General features: G+C 39.6%; 2 protein-coding genes across 3 annotated transcripts in view; one reads left to right on the top strand and one right to left on the bottom strand.

Moving 5' to 3' along the window:
* The window catches only part of LOC102067268 (OCIA domain-containing protein 1), a 22,712-nt gene extending 13,480 nt beyond the window's left edge, over positions 1-9,232 (top strand). The window contains exon 8 of the mRNA XM_005490031.4: positions 1,078-9,232. Coding sequence (XP_005490088.2) covers positions 1,078-1,115 — 38 coding nt within the window. The 3' untranslated portion in view covers positions 1,116-9,232. The remainder of the gene's footprint in view (positions 1-1,077) is intronic.
* LOC102066968 (OCIA domain-containing protein 2) lies at positions 7,746-19,329 on the bottom strand. 2 transcript variants are annotated; one of them, XM_005490029.4, is made up of 7 exons: positions 19,200-19,329; positions 16,832-16,922; positions 15,980-16,033; positions 14,123-14,170; positions 13,007-13,112; positions 11,851-11,938; positions 7,746-9,426 (listed from the first exon to the last, which is right to left on the bottom strand). In XM_005490029.4, the coding sequence occupies exons 1-6, from the start codon at positions 19,257-19,259 to the stop codon at positions 11,857-11,859; spliced, it is 441 nt and encodes a 146-aa protein (XP_005490086.1). In that variant the 5' UTR covers positions 19,260-19,329; the 3' UTR covers positions 7,746-9,426; positions 11,851-11,856. The 2 variants fall into 2 exon arrangements, with proteins under 2 accessions (XP_005490086.1, XP_014124643.1); XM_014269168.3 differs by lacking the exon at positions 13,007-13,112.

The raw sequence follows: 19,329 nt of genomic DNA, 5'->3' as shown, positions 1-19,329 counted from the left end.
AGGGCAGAAGGGAAACTAAAGCATGTCTGAAGCAGCTTTAAGCAATCCCTAACTTCCATCTGCCAGTGCCTTCTCCCTTCCCTGCAGTGGCACCAATACGTGCGTCCGCATAGTGATCGAGGCTGGCCCATTTTCCAGGGAATGAGTGCAGCCTGTTCAGCTGCTGTGGGTAATAGAAATGGAAATCAAATCCTGCTTTGGGAGAGCTTCTCATTGTGTCTCACTGCAATATCAGTCACTCCAAAGAGATTTGTCAGGACATTATGCTCAGTTTGCTGGTAGCTCACAGAGACAAGGATCAGGTGTTTTGCTCCATTCCACTTGTTCTGCTGCATAGTTAGTAACAGTCAGCTTAATTATTAACTTGCAAGTGGATTTATAAAGGGGTGCCTGACTACTGTCGGCATTCCTACTGGATCAAATGGAGCCATTCTTAACCTTTTCAGTGGTGGCAGTCAATTACAGAGGACTTTGCAGCTCACTCTCAGGAGAGCCCATTTTCACTTTCTGGTCGGTGTTCAGTTACAGTGGCGCTCTCTGAGCGAAGCCGAAGCCGTTAGACCACTGCCCTGGGTTTTTTCCTCTCTGACTCAATCCTGTGCTAAAGGAAGCTGCCAAATAATAATGGCTGAGTAGTTTCCTAGTCGGGATTACTGATTTCTGTTTGTCTTTGAATGTGTTTTTAACTATCCCGAATACATCCAACTGTGCATGTAACCAGATTATGTGGCCTCATTATTTATTGTAACATTCCCTGCCTGTTTCCTCCAATTGTCTTTGTTTCATTCTCGTGTTACATTTGTTTTAAAGCAATTACAAATTCTGTAGAGCAGGAATTAGCACAGTAGGCCTCCTGATTGAATATTGATTCATTAAGGTAAAGTGATTAGCAAACTCTTCTCCCCATTTATTCAAAAGTAGCTTTAATTATGTATCTGTGGTGCTGTGACTGACTCTCTCCCCACACACCACTTCAGATGACAGTGCACTTCATTATACTTTTTGGCACTGTATATTATAAACTTCAGCAGTTAAACTGTCACATGACTACTTTTGTTTTTTTTCTTTTTTCTTTAGTTAAAGTAAATAAATATGGAGATACCTGGGATGAGTAAGAGTCAAATGAAGAACTGAAGAAAATTACCTCCTGTCAGCTAACTTGAACTTCATCTAGATTAGTCATGAGTATCAGCACCTTTGGTGTGCTCTGCCAGACCCAACTATTAATAAATGAGGAAAAAATCCTGAATTCTCAGAAAATTTAAAAATTGTATTTATGCTGAATTTTTTTTAATTTTGCATAAATGAAAAACAAGGCTACTGTTAGGTGTCATAACTGTAAACCATTTGTGCTGTTGTTTAAGAATGAGAAAGGTAACTGGTAATATGAACATATGGCATAAGGTAAAATACATGTAAATAAATGCAATCCTATGTATTGAGAAGGGAACAAATCAGAATCTTCTCAAATTTTCAAGACTTGCATTAAAAGTTACCTGTAGAACTCAACCTCTCACCTTGTTTTGTCTGCAAGTGATATGCTGGGAACTTGAAATTGTCCTCATACTTGGTTTGTAACGTGAGGAATACTGCTAAACTGTTGAGAGGAAAAGGGCTGAAGAGCTGAGCCAGACACTGAAATAACCATAACTTTTTCAAAAGTGTTTCATGGTGCCAACTCTATTTTTAGGCTGATACTTTGCTTGCCCACAACAGGTTTCTACAGACAGTCATTTCTGAAGAAAATAATTGAATGAAACTGCACGTATTGAAGGCTAAACATGACAAGCTTTGGTAAAACCTTGAATGATATATTGACTGTTAATGTTAGGCTCTGTATATTTGACCTTATTTCTCAATTTTTCCAAGTCATGACAAAACCACCATGTTTATGGAGAAGAGATCCCAATCAATGGAATATTTGGAATATTTTGTTATTATCAACTGTAAGAGAAGAGCTACATTGGCAAAACTGAAGAGTTTTTCCTGGTGTTTGCATCACCTGCTCTGTCTCTGAACATGTTGCTTTCACTTAGGGATTTTCATCTTCTCACCTGTGCAGTTTCATCTCCCAGCATTGTGTTTATTTGGGGGTTTGGGGTATAAGGCAGCAAAAACCATGATGAAGTTGATAGCATAAAAGCCTTCCTGAAATCTGTGTTGGAGCTGAAAAACAACACGCCTACCAAGCTGAACATTCTCAAAGACCTTATTGATTTAGTGGACTTGCAGCAAATGGCACAAATGAGGAGGAAGAAGTGGGAACAGGAGGTGTTTAAAGAGCCAAATACTACTTAAAATAAACCAGGAAGATTGCTCTCAGAAAAGCTCATCTCCTAAAAAAAATTAATGCACTAATTGGATAATCTTTTAGTTGTATCAGAAATTTACCTTGTAGAGTGCTTCTCATGGCTGTTAGGAGTGAACTCTGAAAATACACAGTCTGCCAGAATTGGATTGCTGTGGTTTTCAGTGTGCTATTCCAAAGCTGATTAGTTTTATCATGAAAATATTCACAGTTTCTTAGTTGTCAGTTATGCAATAGGAGGTAGACTATTGAGATGATAATAATAGAGCAGATTCCTGTGATGGTGCCTTCCTGCAAAGTGTCTTGCCTCACATTCATATTTTTGGGTGGACAAGCACAGTATTTTATATAAATTGTATCAGAATTTTTCTTCCTTTCTTAAAGGAGAAAATAAAAGGCATGTCAATTAATGTTGTTCTGTATTGATAGCATTTTTAAACTGAATATAAAGCTTTTATTCTATTGCATCTAGTTACTCTCAGAGGACATACTTTCTTTTGTACTTGAACAAGTTTGGTTTGTTGTCAACCAATTTTAAATTCTTTTGATTTCACACCCTTGGTACACATTAAATACAGGACAGTTCCCAATCATAGCTGTTAATTTAGTAGGGTATTGGGAACTGATGTTTCATCAAAGTTGGGTCACATTCAGTTTGCTGTGACAATGTGTACATTGAGCCCCTGATTCACTAAACAGCCAAGGGAATTCAATTTACTTCCCTTTTCCTGCATATTTCCATTAGTACCCCCTTGTTTCATAGTGGGTCTTTACACTCATGGTTTCATAGCAGCTACTCAGTCACCCATCAGTAGCTTGCTCATACTGCACTGCCATGACTTTTGGGAATTTTTAGCTGAAACCAAGTGTCTTGGAGCTGACAGCAGGGTTACTGTTGCTGGGAGCAATGTTACTAGATGTATAGAACAATGGTGTTAAAAAATACTTGAAGTTTTTCTGTGGTCCATCATACCTGTATATTTGTTGATAATTGAGAAGTAACTCAATGTTTATTGTGCGGTTAGGTAAATTTTATTTTCTTCCTCAAATTAAAAAAGTAACTTTTTATACCTTAAATCAGACACAAGGAAAGGAGTCTGAATGCCTCACAAAGAACATTCCTAAAAAAAACCCTGTAAAATAATTGTTTTCACAGTTTCTTCAAACTTAAAAATAAGCAGGCCAGTTTAAAGGAGCTGGTAGCTCCAAGTTTGTTGTTACTAACATACATGAACAGAGAGAAGAGGGTTCTAAAAATGTGCCTCAGCTCTTTTATAGCTGGTAATGCTACCAAAAATCCTGGTCCTGAATGTTTCTGTGTTTCCCCAAATTAGTAGGCATGTTTAGAGCCCCAAGTAGGTACTAGTCTGACCTTTGCAGGGCTTTTTCCCTATTGACTGTTTGGAGCACAGCTACATGTACAGGTATAACTGAAAAGTGATTTGATTTGATTTGATTAATGAAAGCTGAGCAGATTTGTGGAAACCTGGGGAAATCATTAATATTCCAGATTGAACCCATAATTTTTTGCCTCCTTGAGCTTCAAGAAGAAATCCTCACTTGTCCACTGTTTGCTGGAAGCTGAAAGACCTCTTTGTTCTCCTCATGGGGGACTCTTGTTTGTGGCCCTGAGTGAGGACCTTGCCAGCTGCAGGAGGCATGTCCAGCTCAGTTCCTTGGCCCCACAAACACACCAGACCTGCCAGAAGAAAGCTTTGCTTGCTGCTCAGTCTTCCTAACTCACAACCAGAATAAATTCTCTGTAATCTCTTACATGAAACACGGGGTCTAAAAATATCCTTTTACTTTTTGCAGTTTAGTTTCCTATTAAGTTCTTAGCAGAAGACCACAAATCCTTGGATGTTAATCTCTAGGCAAACAGGTGGGACAATTTGCATGCCATTTCCACTTCAGACCCTTGCCCTGGGTTTGTGGTGGTTCAGCACAGCCAGTGCAGGCCTGGACACACACCTGCCTCGAGTTTATACTTTCAGAACTAAAAATCAAGAGCCTGGTATGAGCTACTCTCATAATGTGATGCTGCAGTAAGCAAACAAAGGATATATGATAAAGAGGCTATGCAATCATCTGATACAATGGATATGCAATCAAATAGAATATTCACTTATCCTTGAAAAGAGAAAAAAATCTTAAGATGAAAAAGAAGTGGAGATAATTTACCTCAAGTTTGCCAGAACTTGAGGTAAATTACTCAGGATTAAAAACTCATAGCATATAACCTTTGTGTTGCTGTTTTTCCAGTTGCTCACTGATGACAAAGGACTCCATTTTCAGGATCTGAGATCTTGCACGAACAGCTTATAAACCCTGAAATTTTTAATTTATTCCTTACACAGAATGATACACATTCTTTTCTACTTCCACTAACCCACAGGGGAAGCACATTTCTAGTACATTCTATTTTTATTTTATATATGAAGCTAGTTTCTATATAAATCTAATGCCAAAATAAATAATTTTGTTTGGCTTAATTTTGTACTTTGAATACAATTGTTAATCTTAACTATTTTAGGATAACTAGCATTTTTTAAAAGTGCAACTGATTCGGGTAAGGATGACTTTGGTTGCAGTGGCCAATCCCTAAACATCAATGATGGATGAAGAATTAAAGATCTCTTGTTCTGAGATGCCTGAGCTTGCTGAGCACAGGCTGCAGAAAGCTCAAAACGCTCATAGGTGAGAAGAAACATTTCAAAGTTTGGGTAAGTGGGGTTTTTCTATGCAAGGAGTTGGAAGTGCCATTGCTCTCAAACAATCTGAATGCCAAAGACAATGGGAAAAGCATCCATTACCACCCTTAGTTCTTATTCACCCTTCACTGCACAGGAAGTCACTATACTGTAACAAAAATAATTTAAAGGTGCATTTTCTCAGGAATCATGAATCTTGTCCTTTCTACACGTGAAGATCTTTCAGTCTCCATTTCTAGATATGACCTACCTGGGGTTTAGTTCATTTGGCAAGCCTCTTAACTTGGTTTTTCAATAGCTGCAAGAAGATAAGAATCATCATGGTGGTCATCCTGTCTCCCACACTGGCAAGTGATCCTTCTAGAAGGAGATCTTCACTGGAGTGGTCCTTCACTGGTCACAGCTGCTCAATTTCCTGACACAAGGGGTGCATTTGGATGACACAAATGCAGATGTTTTGCAGCCAAGTCTCTGTGTAGGTCATGTCTCTTGAAGCTGTTTTCTTTGCTCCTACCAGATCCTGTGGCAAGAATGCCCCTGATGGGATTGTGTGGTGTAAAGAAGAATTTCTTTTCTGTTTGGTTTAAATCTGATTTCACTGAGTGTTGATAAGGATTGATTTTACAAAACCAGCAATTACTTGCTCCCTATTCATCTTTCACTCTTTGACAGACATAGTATTCCTCACCTTGAGATGTTTTCAGCCTGGAAAGTGAGTTACATAATCTCTTGTGATGAAACAACTTTGTATTTCTGATCATTCTTTTTTAATTTTTCTTTCTCCTGTTTGTGTCAGTGTGTTGCAGTTTCTGAGATGCACTGGAAGCACCATAATACTCAAAATGAGGGCATGCCTTTGAATTGCTGTGTAGTCTAAATCTATTTTTTCCCTGAGAATTGTTAATGTTCTACTTGCCTTTTGGCTGTCAAAGACCACTGATCCTATGTCTTGTAACTATGCAAAATGACTCCCAGGTCCCTGTTCTGAAAAAGTCAGAATAATTTAAAGCCATCTGTGTGATGCAGGTTAGTATTTTTCTGCATGACTCTGAAGCCTATTAGTCAGACTCTCATGTGAAGACTTTCTTCCTAGCTCTGTGATTTTGTCATCAAGAAACACTTGTGTTTTCCTTTGGCAGATTATCTGTTCAAATGTTGACCAGATGCCCCCTAACATGTCCCCAAATGCCCTCTCAGGCATTCTACATTTTAAACAGCCTTGAGAAGTCTCATTTATTTCCTGAAGAACCTCATTTTTTTGAGGGACTTACTAGGGGAAAAAAACCCAAACAAACAAAACAAATAACCCTCCATACTCATACAATGTACAAGTTCTTAGTATTTCAAGGATGTGGAACTACTGCAATGCTGATGTCAGAAGCTGGATCCCATTTTTTGTTCTCTCAAAGGGATTTTTTGTGTGTGGTTGGGTGAGTTGGACAAATTACCAGCAGCTCTTCCACTGGTAGAAATGGACCTGAGGAAGGGGCTGCTGCTCCCAAGTTAGCATTGCTGCCACTCTGTATTTCCCACAGGGCCTGGTCCAGCATGCTCTTCTTGTAAATCCTGCCCCAGAACCTGCTTTCTTACCAGTTCACTCCAGAGCTCTGCCCTCCTATCACCTGTTGTTGCATAGCATGACCTATTCTCTCCTCCTTCTCTAAAAATACAATAAAATAAGGCTCAAATCTTGGTTTTGGTAGGGATTTATGAAAACCTGGATATTGAGCTTTCATGTCCCTTTCATTCCCAGTTTTAGAATTCTAGACCAGCTGGCTTGCCTGGAGTCCACCTACTAAGGATTTAAACAGGAATGTGATGTTTTCAACTTACAATTGCTTTCTCTTCTAAAACACATTTTAAAAACATTTGGAGTGAATACCATATTTGTAAAATGAATGCCAACAGCTAATATAAAAATCCACAAAGATAAGCAGTCTATTGCAGTTGTTTGTGGTTAATGTCACTGTAGCTTTCCTCTTGCACCCTTTTTCTAGCCATAAAGTGCACAGAGGCTTATCTACAGCTCTCCACTCTGTATGTATGACAGCTGAAGGAGGTATTTGGTTTCCTGATTTTAACAAGTACATGGACTGCACCTAAGCTGTGATATGCCTAAGCACACAGTTCAACTCCCTTGTCTCTGAGTGAAGAAAACAAGTTCAACTTTCCAGATACAAATGACTCACGGGAAGCTGTGTAAGTTCATAGGATTTTTTGGGCCTTTTTTAACATCTTCTGGCAAAGAGGGAAGTACAGCCTATCATCAGTGTAAGAAAACACTAAGAAAAACATTTGCAAGGTCAAATGTTTTTCCTCCTAGAGACCTCTTCCCCTCTTATTAAAGAAGAAACTGATTACCTCAAATCTTTCCCATTTTTTTTGATAGGTCACTCCTAATTTCAATGTATTCAACTCCTGCTTCAATTAAAAATAAATTCTTTAACCTGCTTGTATGGAATGCACAACAGCAATGGTCAACAAAGATTAGCTCATTAAACTGCACATGATTACTAAAAAACAGCTGCTTTTAACGACCTTTGAAAGAACAGTCTGCCCATTAGCTGTGCTCATTTTTCCTTTGAAATGCATACATTTTGTGCTAATACATCTTATTCACAAATTGCCTTTTTTCATATCTGCATCACTAACTTAGATCAACACAATTAGCTATTCATCCTTTTGCAAAGTATGGAAACAAAGGTAGAAAAAAAGGAAACAAGAAATTTTATACATCAGTATATTTATTACAGAAAAATAATCAAAGGTAAAAAATAATCAGAATTACATTTAAGGAAAAGTTCAGTAGCTAAGCTGTAATCCCAAGAGGTCACACTGACCACAAGAACAACCTCTGAGAGTCTGACATGCAAAGTCCTTGTCACACGCATCGCTCTCCTTGGTGTCACCTGGATGTGATGGCTTCCCTCAGATAAGCCAGGTACCAACAACCCTGGGGAGCTGCTGGCTCTTACCTTGGCAGCAGATGACAGTGAAGGGGAAGTAGCTCAGACATGTCACCAGCCAAGTTTTGGTGGCTATCACAGCATAGCCATGACAATGACATGATTTTCACAAAGGAGGTTGCCTTCTCTGTGGGTGTGTAAGCCCCTCTCCCTGGAGGCCCTCCAAGGCTCTCCAAGGCTCTCCTGCCTGTCACAGCAGCAGCTGTGACCCAGCACTGCTGTGTATCCCTGACTCCCACTGAAAGTGCTGTGAAAAATGCTGTAGAAAAGTAACAAGTGTAAAATTGAAGCCCCTGTTGAGACAGGGCTTCTTAGGAGCTCAAGAATTCAAGAGGATAAACACCAAGTAGAAAAATATAAAATCTTATAGTAAAGAACAGCAGGCCAGAACCCTTCCCCTTCTGCCTGGTGGCTGCTTGGCTAGAAAAGGCTTTGCAAGTGCTTTATCAGGGAGTGGAGTATTCAGTCTAATGTCAGTCAAATCCAGAATGTCTTTTGTGTTTACTAACCAATTAATAGTTACATTATACTTTTCTACACTATATATTTTGCCTGCAGAATTTCTTTGTGTCAAGGTAAAGATGCCCACAGAAGCTAGTTCAAAAGAGGAACACTAGCCACAGGCATAATATTAAAGCAAACAGAAAAAGCCCACAGAAGACAGTCTTCATTGACTGACAGCTAAGGCCAAACTTGTCAGTAGCTGCATTGATTTCCATATGACAGCCATTACTGTGTTTAGGGGAAGTGCCTGCTTTTGATTTGCTGAGATGTTTCATGGAAGACTGTGTCCTGCTGTTTGTAGGGAGCATGTGCCATCTAGGTTTGGGATTTTCTCAGCATCTGGTGGCCTCAGATTTTATGTAACCATAAACTGTTCCAAAATATTGTGTGTTCTTGTTCATGATTTTGGTATCCCTGGCACCCTTTGTGTAAAACTGGCTTATGGAAAGTTGGTTCAGCACAGTAAGTGCAGTCTGACAATCCCCTGAATTGGGAACTCTTGGAGTACTCCACAACCAAGGGGTCAGCTCAGAGACTGGACAGCTGCTTCACTGTGCAAACCATTTACACATCCTCACACCATTTCTGTTTGACACAGACAAACATTCCAACATAAACCACATTGTCTGTTACACAAAGCATTGCCAGCATCTAAATACAATAGACAAATGTAATTTTTCTGCACTAAGAGCTAAATTACACTGAAGAGAGGAAAATTAACCAATATGCGCTGAAAAGAGAGGGGTGTATTTCAAAAAGTGCATTCCAAAAATATGGTATTTAGTACAAATAGAACTATGAAACAATATGCAACTATTTCAAATAAGTCAATTTATATCAAATCTAAGAGATAGAATCACAAAATTATTATTTCTAATCTACAGGAAAGCGCCTTGAAAGAAGATGGTCCACAAGGTTTTAATTGTGTTCACCACATCTGTAAACAGAATAAAATGACCTGTTATTTATGTGAGTGCCACCTTGCTTTCAGTCTTAAACACAGAACTTCTTGGTGGTTTCTCAAACATTCCAGAGTCCCTGAGGATAAAAGACATTGACTTTGGACTCCTGGACATGAATACAATTTTATCTGAGTGGGCTTCCCAGGTACTGCCAGAGCTTGCATCACATGCTTTGCATGGATAGTAGCAAGATGTGCTCAGCAGGGGCTCTGCACATTTTTAGAGCACAGCATGATAAATTAAGAATTTTTATTGAAACATAGAAGAGGTTTAACAACACAGAAAACAACATAATACTTGCAGTACTTCTTCTTTTCCTTAGTTTCTAAAACCTGTCCATCAGAAATGATTTGTGGCAAATTCAAAATACCCCACTGCCCCAAATACAATGGCTTTTTCATTACAGCAATTAAAACTTGAAAGAAATACACTTACCTTACATTTGTTTTCAAACTAAATTTTTTACTAAGCTTTCAAGCTGTTTTAAAAACCAAACAAGAAGATCTAAGCTGCTGGTAAAATGTGCAGCAATCAGGGTCTTTGATGAATGTGTGAGCTGGAGCAGGGAACAGGTTCCACAGCAGAACTTTCAGGACCCATTACAGGAAGAAAACAAGGAAAGAGGCCCGTGGCATCCTGTGTTCTTCCCCTCTAAAAGCTGCAAGGCTCCTTTGTATTTGAGACAATTTGGAATTTATTTAAAAGCTAATTGGTACTTGCATACCATAAAAATATTGTCAGCTCACAGAGGAAGACTGAAAAATAAAATGTGTTTGGATTGAAGGTTCAGCAAGCTGCAGCTCTGGCAAACAGCAGGGGTAAATCCCATAATAAATATTTGATTCCTCCACACAGGTAATTGCTAGTAAATGACCATTCTCAATTAAATGGGATATGCTTTGAGGTGCTTATTTGAAATAAGTGAGCCTACATAAACATTTATTTAACACAAAATCTTCAAAAGCAGTTAATCAGCACAGCATTGCAAGAAGTTAATTAAGCTCATAGGTGCTAATGGATTTAGAATGTTATTTATTCAGAGTTATCTAAGTCTGGCTCACTTCCTCCTTCATGCTGGCACTAGCAAGAAACCCTTCAGAAAGTTCTGGGGGATTTTTTACCCCTGTCCTCATACCAAATTAGAGCAGAGAGGTGGCCTGGAGGGCCAGCTCAGTTAGTGATCTCTGTCGCTGGCACAAGAGAAACACTGCTTCTTTTGGAACAACCCCATGAGGTGAGCCTAAGCCAAAGTGCATTTTCTGCTAGTGGCTGAGCACTTGCAGCACTTGATATAAAATTCTGAACCAGTGGCAAAGTTGATTAAAATCAGGACTTTATTCTAATACCTTCTTTAAGGACTCTGAAAACTCTTTTCAATCCTCACTGCCACAATGTATTGCTGCATAGTAAAAGTCCATCAAAATCTCTCATCTGAGCAAGTGAACAGGTTCTGACAGGATATTCCCCCTTCTAGACTGTCTGTGGGTATGCACTTTGGAGTAAGAAAGGCACCACCACCAATATCCTTGTCCAAACTGGTACATTATATATGCTAGACTCAATGCAACAATTTCTGTGTCAGACTTCTGTTCGTAGCTGAATAAACTCCCATGGCAGGGTTTCAAACAGACCCTCTGCTCTCCTCTCTTGCAGGCAGCTGAGCTATTTGCAAACACTTTCACACATTCTCCTGCCTGTGAGAAATGTCGGCCAGCTTACCACAAGCAGACAGTGTGAAAGCCTTCTTAAAAAACCCAGCTGCTGGCCTGTTTTTCATAGAGTGCAAGTCCTTTTAAACACTTGCCTACCTTCTACCCTGCAAACCCTCCTTTTCCACAGAGGGAACTTCCCCCTTTCTGGGGTGAGAACACCTCGTGAGCCACGTCCCCTGCCCCACCACAGCAGACTGCTCTTGCACCACTATCACGCTGCCCCAGTAAGGCTCTAGCCAAATTGTAGAACTGAATGCAAAAAACCTACACCCAGCTGTGTCTGCTTTTAGTTCTCAATACTTCAATGCATTTTTAAATATCAACAAAATCCATAAATATTTGATTCTTAAGTAGAACAAGCTGAAAATTGAAAGGAGTTGTATTTGTTTTAATACAAGCAGTCAATCCAAATTAATTCCATTTAGGTCAATCATCAATACTCGGCTACAGCTAAAGAAAAAATTCCACAGAGATGGGGGATTTAAAATTGGTATGAAATGCAGGTAAGGTAAAAAGTAAGAAACAAAATTAATCAAGAATTACAAACACAGAATATTTCCTCGAGTAATGCTTTAATTTTGATCCATTGTTAAAATCTGTAATTTACACAATATTGTTCAAAAGCAGAATATCATTCACCATGGAAAATAATATAAGATTTAAAAAAATAATTACAAGGTTGCCTACCTGGCACTAAGTTGCTGAAGGACTTGAACCTTCTCTCTCATTCGATCCCGATTTTGCTTTACATTCTTTGCAAGTATGAGGACACTTCCTACAATATGGAAAGCAAATAAAACATTGAAGAATTTTGCTGGATTTCTTCTAATACAACCATAGAGCATGATGGTAAAAGTTCTTGAAGAAGTAATCTCTTGCCTAGATTCCCCAATTTTTGTAATATGGGATATAAACTGCAAAATATGACATCTAAATGCCTCAGACAATAAATGCCCATTAACTAGTATTAAGTACTCCTTCTAGCAATTGCTAAAATAGAACAGGATTTTCTAAGCAGCAAAGGACAGTCCTTGCAATTGTACCTATAAGCAAACTGAGCTAGGAGTAAGGTATATAACACTTCATGTAATACCAAGTACATACTTTGATATGTGGGGGAAGAATACAAGTAGAGAAATAGATGAACATTGAAGAAGCTTCCCATTATCAGTCAGGTACTTTTATAGCCATAAAAGCTCATGCTGGTCTGGGGGAAAGATGTGGAAAGACAAAGGAGAATGGTTTTTTAGATAGGACTTTTGGAAATGTGTTCTGTGAGCAAAAGGTTTATACAAGAAGCCATATTGAGAATAGAGAGTACAACAGGCAGCTGAAGGAGGAGCTGGGAAGGAAGTCAGAGTCTGATTTGATGGGAAGGAGTACTTTATGTGAAATTAAGAAAACAATGAATAAAACATTCATGGAGGCACCAGGTGACAGAAGTCAACCACTGAGATCTATTCTATGGTTAGAGGTGCAAGGTGGAAAAAGCAGCCCCTCAGTTTGTGCTCTTCATGGTTTGGCATGACAGCATGAGGCTGGGCAAAGCCAGAGAGGAGAGGGAGGTTGGAATACGAGCTGGGATTGACACTGTTGTTAAAACATGAGAACATTATAAGAAAATCTGTAGCATATTTGACCTGTGGTATGTTCCAAAGGAAGACTCAAAGGATCAAAGTGATAACATGGACAATCTTAGCATTTTCTGAAGAATGTGTAGTAGTTTCTAATACTGTGATATACAGTCCAAGATGAGTATCTCAGGATCTAATAATAGAATTTAAATTCATAGTTTTGCTCCATATAATTTTAGTGTTTTAGACTATTTTAAATAAGCACAGACCTTTTTTTTTGGGGACAATTTGGTGCAATACCCATTTTCTGAAATTTTTTTCTGCATTCTCCCATGTATGACATCTTTCCAATGGCATAACCCAAGACACCAGCAACTACAGAGACAGATAACAAAACATTGTTAATACAACACCTTAAATCAGGAGTGTGCTATTGGCTGCACTTTAATCATATAACAAATTCCGTACCACATCTTCTCAGAACATGTCACAAACACTTGTGAAATTATACAGGGTTTACGGGGGTGAATTCAATAACTACTGAACACTGGTTACCTACCATGAGAGAGAACAACCAATCTAAAATAATTGATACAGAAAAGGATATACTATTCCTATGTACAGGAAAAGGAGATAATATTTAAAGGATTACAGAAAATTAAATTAACTCACAATGTCAGCACTGACAGTTTTTGCCTTTGATTGCACAACATGGTTTACTTCTAATCGATCACACTTTTAACACCAGCTTCTCTGGCCTTCTAAGAAGCTTCAAGTGCATCAGTATGGCAAGAACATCAGCTTGCCATACTGTTGCACTGTGGCTTTCATCCTCTAGAGTCAGAATAAAAGACTACTTCAATGTCCTTAATTTCCTGCTGAATTTCTGCTGAAGAGGGAATCTATTTAATTCCTTGTCATTTATGAGCCACCTCACTGCACAGTACAGTTCCTGTGCTTCTATCTGTTCTCTTTATCAATCCACGGTTCTGAATTAGACAGCTGAGATCAATCAAACACATGACAAGGACTGTACTATTTTATATATTATAGTATTGTGACTTCTTGATACCATAAATTGTGCAATCTGCCAAGCACAATGAGCTGACATAATTTATAAAATAAAATGGAGACTAGAGTTTGTACCAATTTGAGATACTGTGTTACATAAATATAAGCTGCTACTGAAAATATTTACATTAGAAGAATTTCATTTCATACATTTATTTTTAAACACATCAGAAATCTGATTTCCTAATCTGCTGGGGTAACATATAAATTGCAAAAAAAGAAGATTTTGGAAAGAAATTCAGAGAGATGCATCTTCACAGGCATATTGCCTGTAAAGAACCTTTTCTTTCATTTTAGAATTGGGTACAACTTACTTGCCATCTTGGGGAATGGACCAAATCTTGGACTTGCTGAGAAAATGCCTACAATAAAAGGAAATAGTCAGAAATCTTATTCACTTGAGGAATTCAGCAGCACTCAAAACCAGCAGATTTTGCATTCCTACAGATTTTGCATTTCTTAAGGTGAAGATGGTATGAAGTCCATTAACTCAGATTTCAGTACATCAAGGCACTTTCTATTCCACTAGTTCTTAGTGCATGTGTTTTGGGCACTTCTAGAGTCATAGGAGGAAGAGAATCTGGACTTTGCAGGATTCACCTCAGGCAGGAGTTCAGAGTGTAAACCAACATGAAAGCAGCAGTGTAAACCAACATGTCTGCCACTGGTGACACCTGCAGCACTGCAGAGGAAGTGATGGTGGCTTATGTTTCAGCACAAAACAACCCTGCATATAAAACAGCAAAAGTAAATCTCTTACACAGGGTCCAGCTCCTTGTGCTGTGATAAGCAGGATGAAACTGCTCTCTGGTAGCTTTCCATGGCTATCAATTAAAATTGTACCACTGGTATCTAGCCTTCCCCTGCGCAGAGGAAAGATCACACATTTTGGCCTTTAAGAGAAGAACACAGTGTGCTAAATAAGAAAAGCAAAAAATTATCTTTAGCTTTTCCACCAAAATCCACATTCCCTCAGTTATCTCAGGAGGTGAAACCAGTATTCCTCTGAGAACTACGTGTCTGGCAGAGGAATGCCATGCTGTGGAGGAGGGCTCCACACAGCAAGATTACCATGGCAAAGGGAAGGGAAGTAAACACTGCTTGCACTGTTACATGCATTCAGACAGTAATAATGAGGCTTAGAAGCTCCAGCATCTTCTAGAGGCAGGGTACTGTGTGCAGCCATCAGAAGAAAGTATTTACACAGAGGATTATTCAGCCTATGCTAAGCACAAGGGCCTTTGCCCACTGTGATCTATGCAATTTTATGTTGGGTCTCTCGGGGGAGGGAGGAACAAAAGTGTTGTTTGTTTCTAATCACACCCCTCCAACTGTTGACACACAGCAATGATCATTTACTAAGAGCACTTGTTATTTCACAGCTGATCAGAAACAGCCAAGTACAATGAACAGAGACTGAGAAGAGTACCTGGTGCCAGAGGCTGGCATGTTACTACTACCTCCTGGTGCCCTTCCTATCACTGCTCACCCTTTTTCCAATGTGCAATCCTTCTCTGACACACTCTTACTCCTTCCCTCCCTGTCTCCCTACAAGCTCATAGGTCAAGGATGGAGTAGGGAACCCACATCAGCCTCTTGTGATACAGCTTAGCAGACTTCAGGGTGGATGCCCCTCACTCTCTCCCCAAAACACCAACCTCAACCTTATACACAGTCAAGGCCCCAGCAGGGAAACTGAAGGTGCCTGTGCAGAACCAGGTTCACCACCACATAAACAGAACACAATTTTCTTTTGTGTTAGCCTGCAGATCGTGAGCCATCTCTACAGAAAGCTCTCTGTCTCCTCCCTTTGGCAGTACTCCTTGTCCCTTTGCACCAAAGCTGCAGTCACATTGACACATGGTCAGTGCCACAACACTGCCAGCATTTCCAAACACACCAGGACGCTGACGCCCTGCTCGGGCTGTGCCACGCTCTGCCCCACGAGCTGCCCCACTGAAGGCTCTACTCACCTCCAGGTGACCATGGTGACAAAACCCAGCCACCAGTCTTTGGATTTGCAAATTCTCTTTTCAGTTCATGGTCTTGCAAAAGAATGACTGTTCCAATGCACACATAATAATCAAATCACCATAGCAATGATGGTAATGAGCAAGAAGATTATTGATCCTGAAAACCAGCACTTAAATGACATATTTTTTTATCTTTACCTTTTGAGATTAGCCCCTGGGTGACAAGCATGCTCCCAAGAGATAAAGGAAGAGCTGTGAAAATGAAAAGGAGAGTAGCTAGTATCAGCCAAAATTTGCTACATATTTGGTAAATACTCTTATGCGTTAAATGTTTTCTGTTTCTAATGTTAAACACATTATTTCTAAACATTAACTTTGCCCACTGTCTTAATCACCTATTACATCTGCTCGTTCAAATTCTGTTCTCTTCAAAGCCACAATGTCCTCACACAGTGCCAGACATCAGCCATGCTGTAACATCTGGAGCGAATGCAATATATATACATATTTATTAAATAATAGTTTCCACAATCTGAATATCTCCTCTAACTACTGCAACACTTGTAACAACAACAACTCCAATAAAATTCATCTTTTCAAGGAATTATGTAATTTAGATACAAACTGAGAGGGTGGAAGTAAAGGATACTAAAACACCAAGCACTGATCTTTTTAGTTGTCCTAACAGACTAAGAATTTCACAAATCAAAGACACATAGCTATGCCTGCCTTCCATTCAAAGGCAAGGATAAGTATGTAACAAAGTAAAACATTCCTAAGGTGGTTGTTATAATAGTCTTCAAGAATGGAACCAACTCTACAACTGCTGAAGTTGAGATTAAACAAGACCTCAATTCAACCACCTTTACCTACAACAATTATGCAAATAATTCAATTAAACCTTTGAGAATACAAAGTATAACTTAACATGACAGAGTTAACCCACAACAGCGTTCCAATAAAAAAGCATTTTGCAGACAGTTTTGCATACATACATCAAGAAATCATTCTGTGTGTTAAATGTGGTGAGAATGATTTTGGATCACTCACCTCTGTACCAGAAACTTTCCTGTCTGCATTCTTTAATGATCCTTGCAACCTCTCTGTCTTGAATTTGGGACATGGGACAAAAGAACATTGGCTGAAAGCATAAACATGGATTAGTTTACCAAATTTAATCTCACAGGAAGAAAAAAAAACCAAATCAATTAAAGAAGATAAATTATTTAAAAAACAAATAAATGCAAAGCAAAACTCCTTCTTCTGTTGCTAGCAGTGTGATGAAATTGTGATACCCCAATATAGAAACAGAAAGAACTACTTAGGTTTTAAGTATAAACAACCCATCTTGTTGGTCTTTACTTTCCTAAAATAGCTCAGCTGCTGCTTACCCCAGGAGCATATTGTTTTCTATCTGTTAGTCATTTCATTCTCATGAGCTACATTATGTGTCCCAGAAAGAAATGACAGGAAATAAAGGCAGAATGGCAGTTTTCAAAAATCAAGTTCTGCTCTGTACAGAAGTCAACTAAGTTCAATAATAGCAGACTTTGCAAGTAGAGGGTCAACACAAATTCTGCCACACTCCCCACTAGTAGAACTTTCTCTCTGAGCAATTTAAATATGCCCATGGCATTAACTGAACTCATACTGGCTTCACCCTAGTACAAATCAGGCTGCCAACAGACTTCTTGAAGGTAGCTCTTTTTTCCCCCATTGTGCTTGTGAGGAAAAAGTGACAGTATTCTCCCTTGCATTCTATCCAGGGTATTGGCATGGAAACATATGAGGATTATTTTTCTTTCTTTAAGAAAAGACTCAGTGTTAAATGGGTACACTGGTTTTGACTGGACGAGAGCTTATTTTCTCCATAGTAACCAGTGTGGTGCTAGGCTGGGGATTTATGACCAAACCAGTCCTTACAATACAGGGATATTTCATTACTGCTGAGTAGACCTTACACAGAGTCAAGGCCTTTTTTGTTTCTCAGGCTGCCCCACCAGCTGGGGATGTAGAAGAATTTGGTAAGGGACACAGCTGAGACAGCTGAACCAGCAGATCCAAAGGATATTCCAATTCCATACCATGACATTGTGCTCAGCAAGAAAAGCCAAGGAAAAGGAGTTGTCATTAAGTTAAAATTAATTGAAATTTTAACATTTTTCTGTAAAAAGACATCATCTTCAAACATACACATTCTTGAAAGAAAAACCAGGCATCATAGAAGAAGCAATGCCTTGGAAAAAAGAGTACATTCATCTATTACAGGATTCAATCTTCTGTTATGCCTGACTCCTTCTATGCATGATTTTATAGCCATAATAAGGAAATGCATTTATTGGCCATAGCCACACATTTCACATTATAGGTACTTAATATCTCAGCCCTTTTCCAAGCACTGCTCCCACAAAAGTTAATGGTGGAGCAGGGCAAACAATACAGAATTGGCTCCACTCCAGATCACAGAGAACTGCTTCAAACTGGTTTCAGAGGAAGGTCATAACAAATACAGTAAAATACAAACAGGCTGCCTGAAAGATAAGGAAATGCATGTCAGAGCCCCGAGTGCACCAACAGGCTTTGCAACCTTTCTGCCTCCATACACACCCTGCCAGCTGTTTAGCTGCTTGAGCTCAGAGTCAGCTCTACCATGGCACAGTTGTGTAACACGGAGTTAGACTGCAGAGAAAACAGAAAAGCTCAGAGAAAGCAGCAGAGAGCTTTACCCAGGGCCTCTGCCCTTCAGCTCAGGAGCTGTGTACAAGCTCAGGCCCTTGCCTTAACTGTGCAGTAGCTACAACATGGAGATCCTTACCCTGCCTTGCTAACCTGATCACCCAGCTTAGCATCAGACTTGCCTGGCAGTCACTGAACTGACTGTAGGCTGACCATTGGATCTGCTCTCCTCCTCCCTTTGGGTACTGTGATACTGTGCTCCCTGTATCTGAGGCCCTATCCCCTGCCACCCTGCTGTCACTTGTGCCTCTTCCTTGCAGATCAGCCCAGTATTGCTGCCCTCTGGTAGTGACTGGTTAGCAAAAAGTCCTATCACATCTAAATTCCTTGATGTCTCCATCAGAGGAGAATGTTCTTGTGCTGAACTGTTCCCTTCTCCCCTTCTGAACATGTGCATGCAGAGCTTGATGGGGACAGGCTGTACTGGACTTGTGCTCAGACACCACAGCTATGCCAGCTCCTAACTCAGGGCACAAATCAGAGCCTTGAGATTCACAACTCCCAGCCCTCTGAGCACAGTGAACCAGGAAAAATAACACACCATCCTCTCCTCTCTTCATCTACATCATCTACATGCTTAAGCTAACAGACACCTATTTCTCTCTTCAATAAGAGCAACTGAGGCAAAGTCTGTTATTCATTAGCAATAGCACCGAAATAAAAGGGAGGAAACCCAGCTTACCCATCCAGGTTGCTTTACTGGAGGTGTCTGACCTCCCTGTTGAGCTGTTTCAGAAGACATTGTCTCTTTCCTTGTAGTCTGCTACTGCTCTTGTTCAGCAGAAGTCTTTTATGCTTGGCTACTTCTCTTT

Source organism: Zonotrichia albicollis, chromosome 5, assembly GCF_047830755.1.
Source record: "Zonotrichia albicollis isolate bZonAlb1 chromosome 5, bZonAlb1.hap1, whole genome shotgun sequence".
Classification (NCBI taxonomy): Eukaryota; Metazoa; Chordata; class Aves; order Passeriformes; family Passerellidae; genus Zonotrichia; species Zonotrichia albicollis.
Note: the sequence above shows the minus strand (reverse complement) of the source record. Positions and strands in the feature narration are given on the sequence as shown.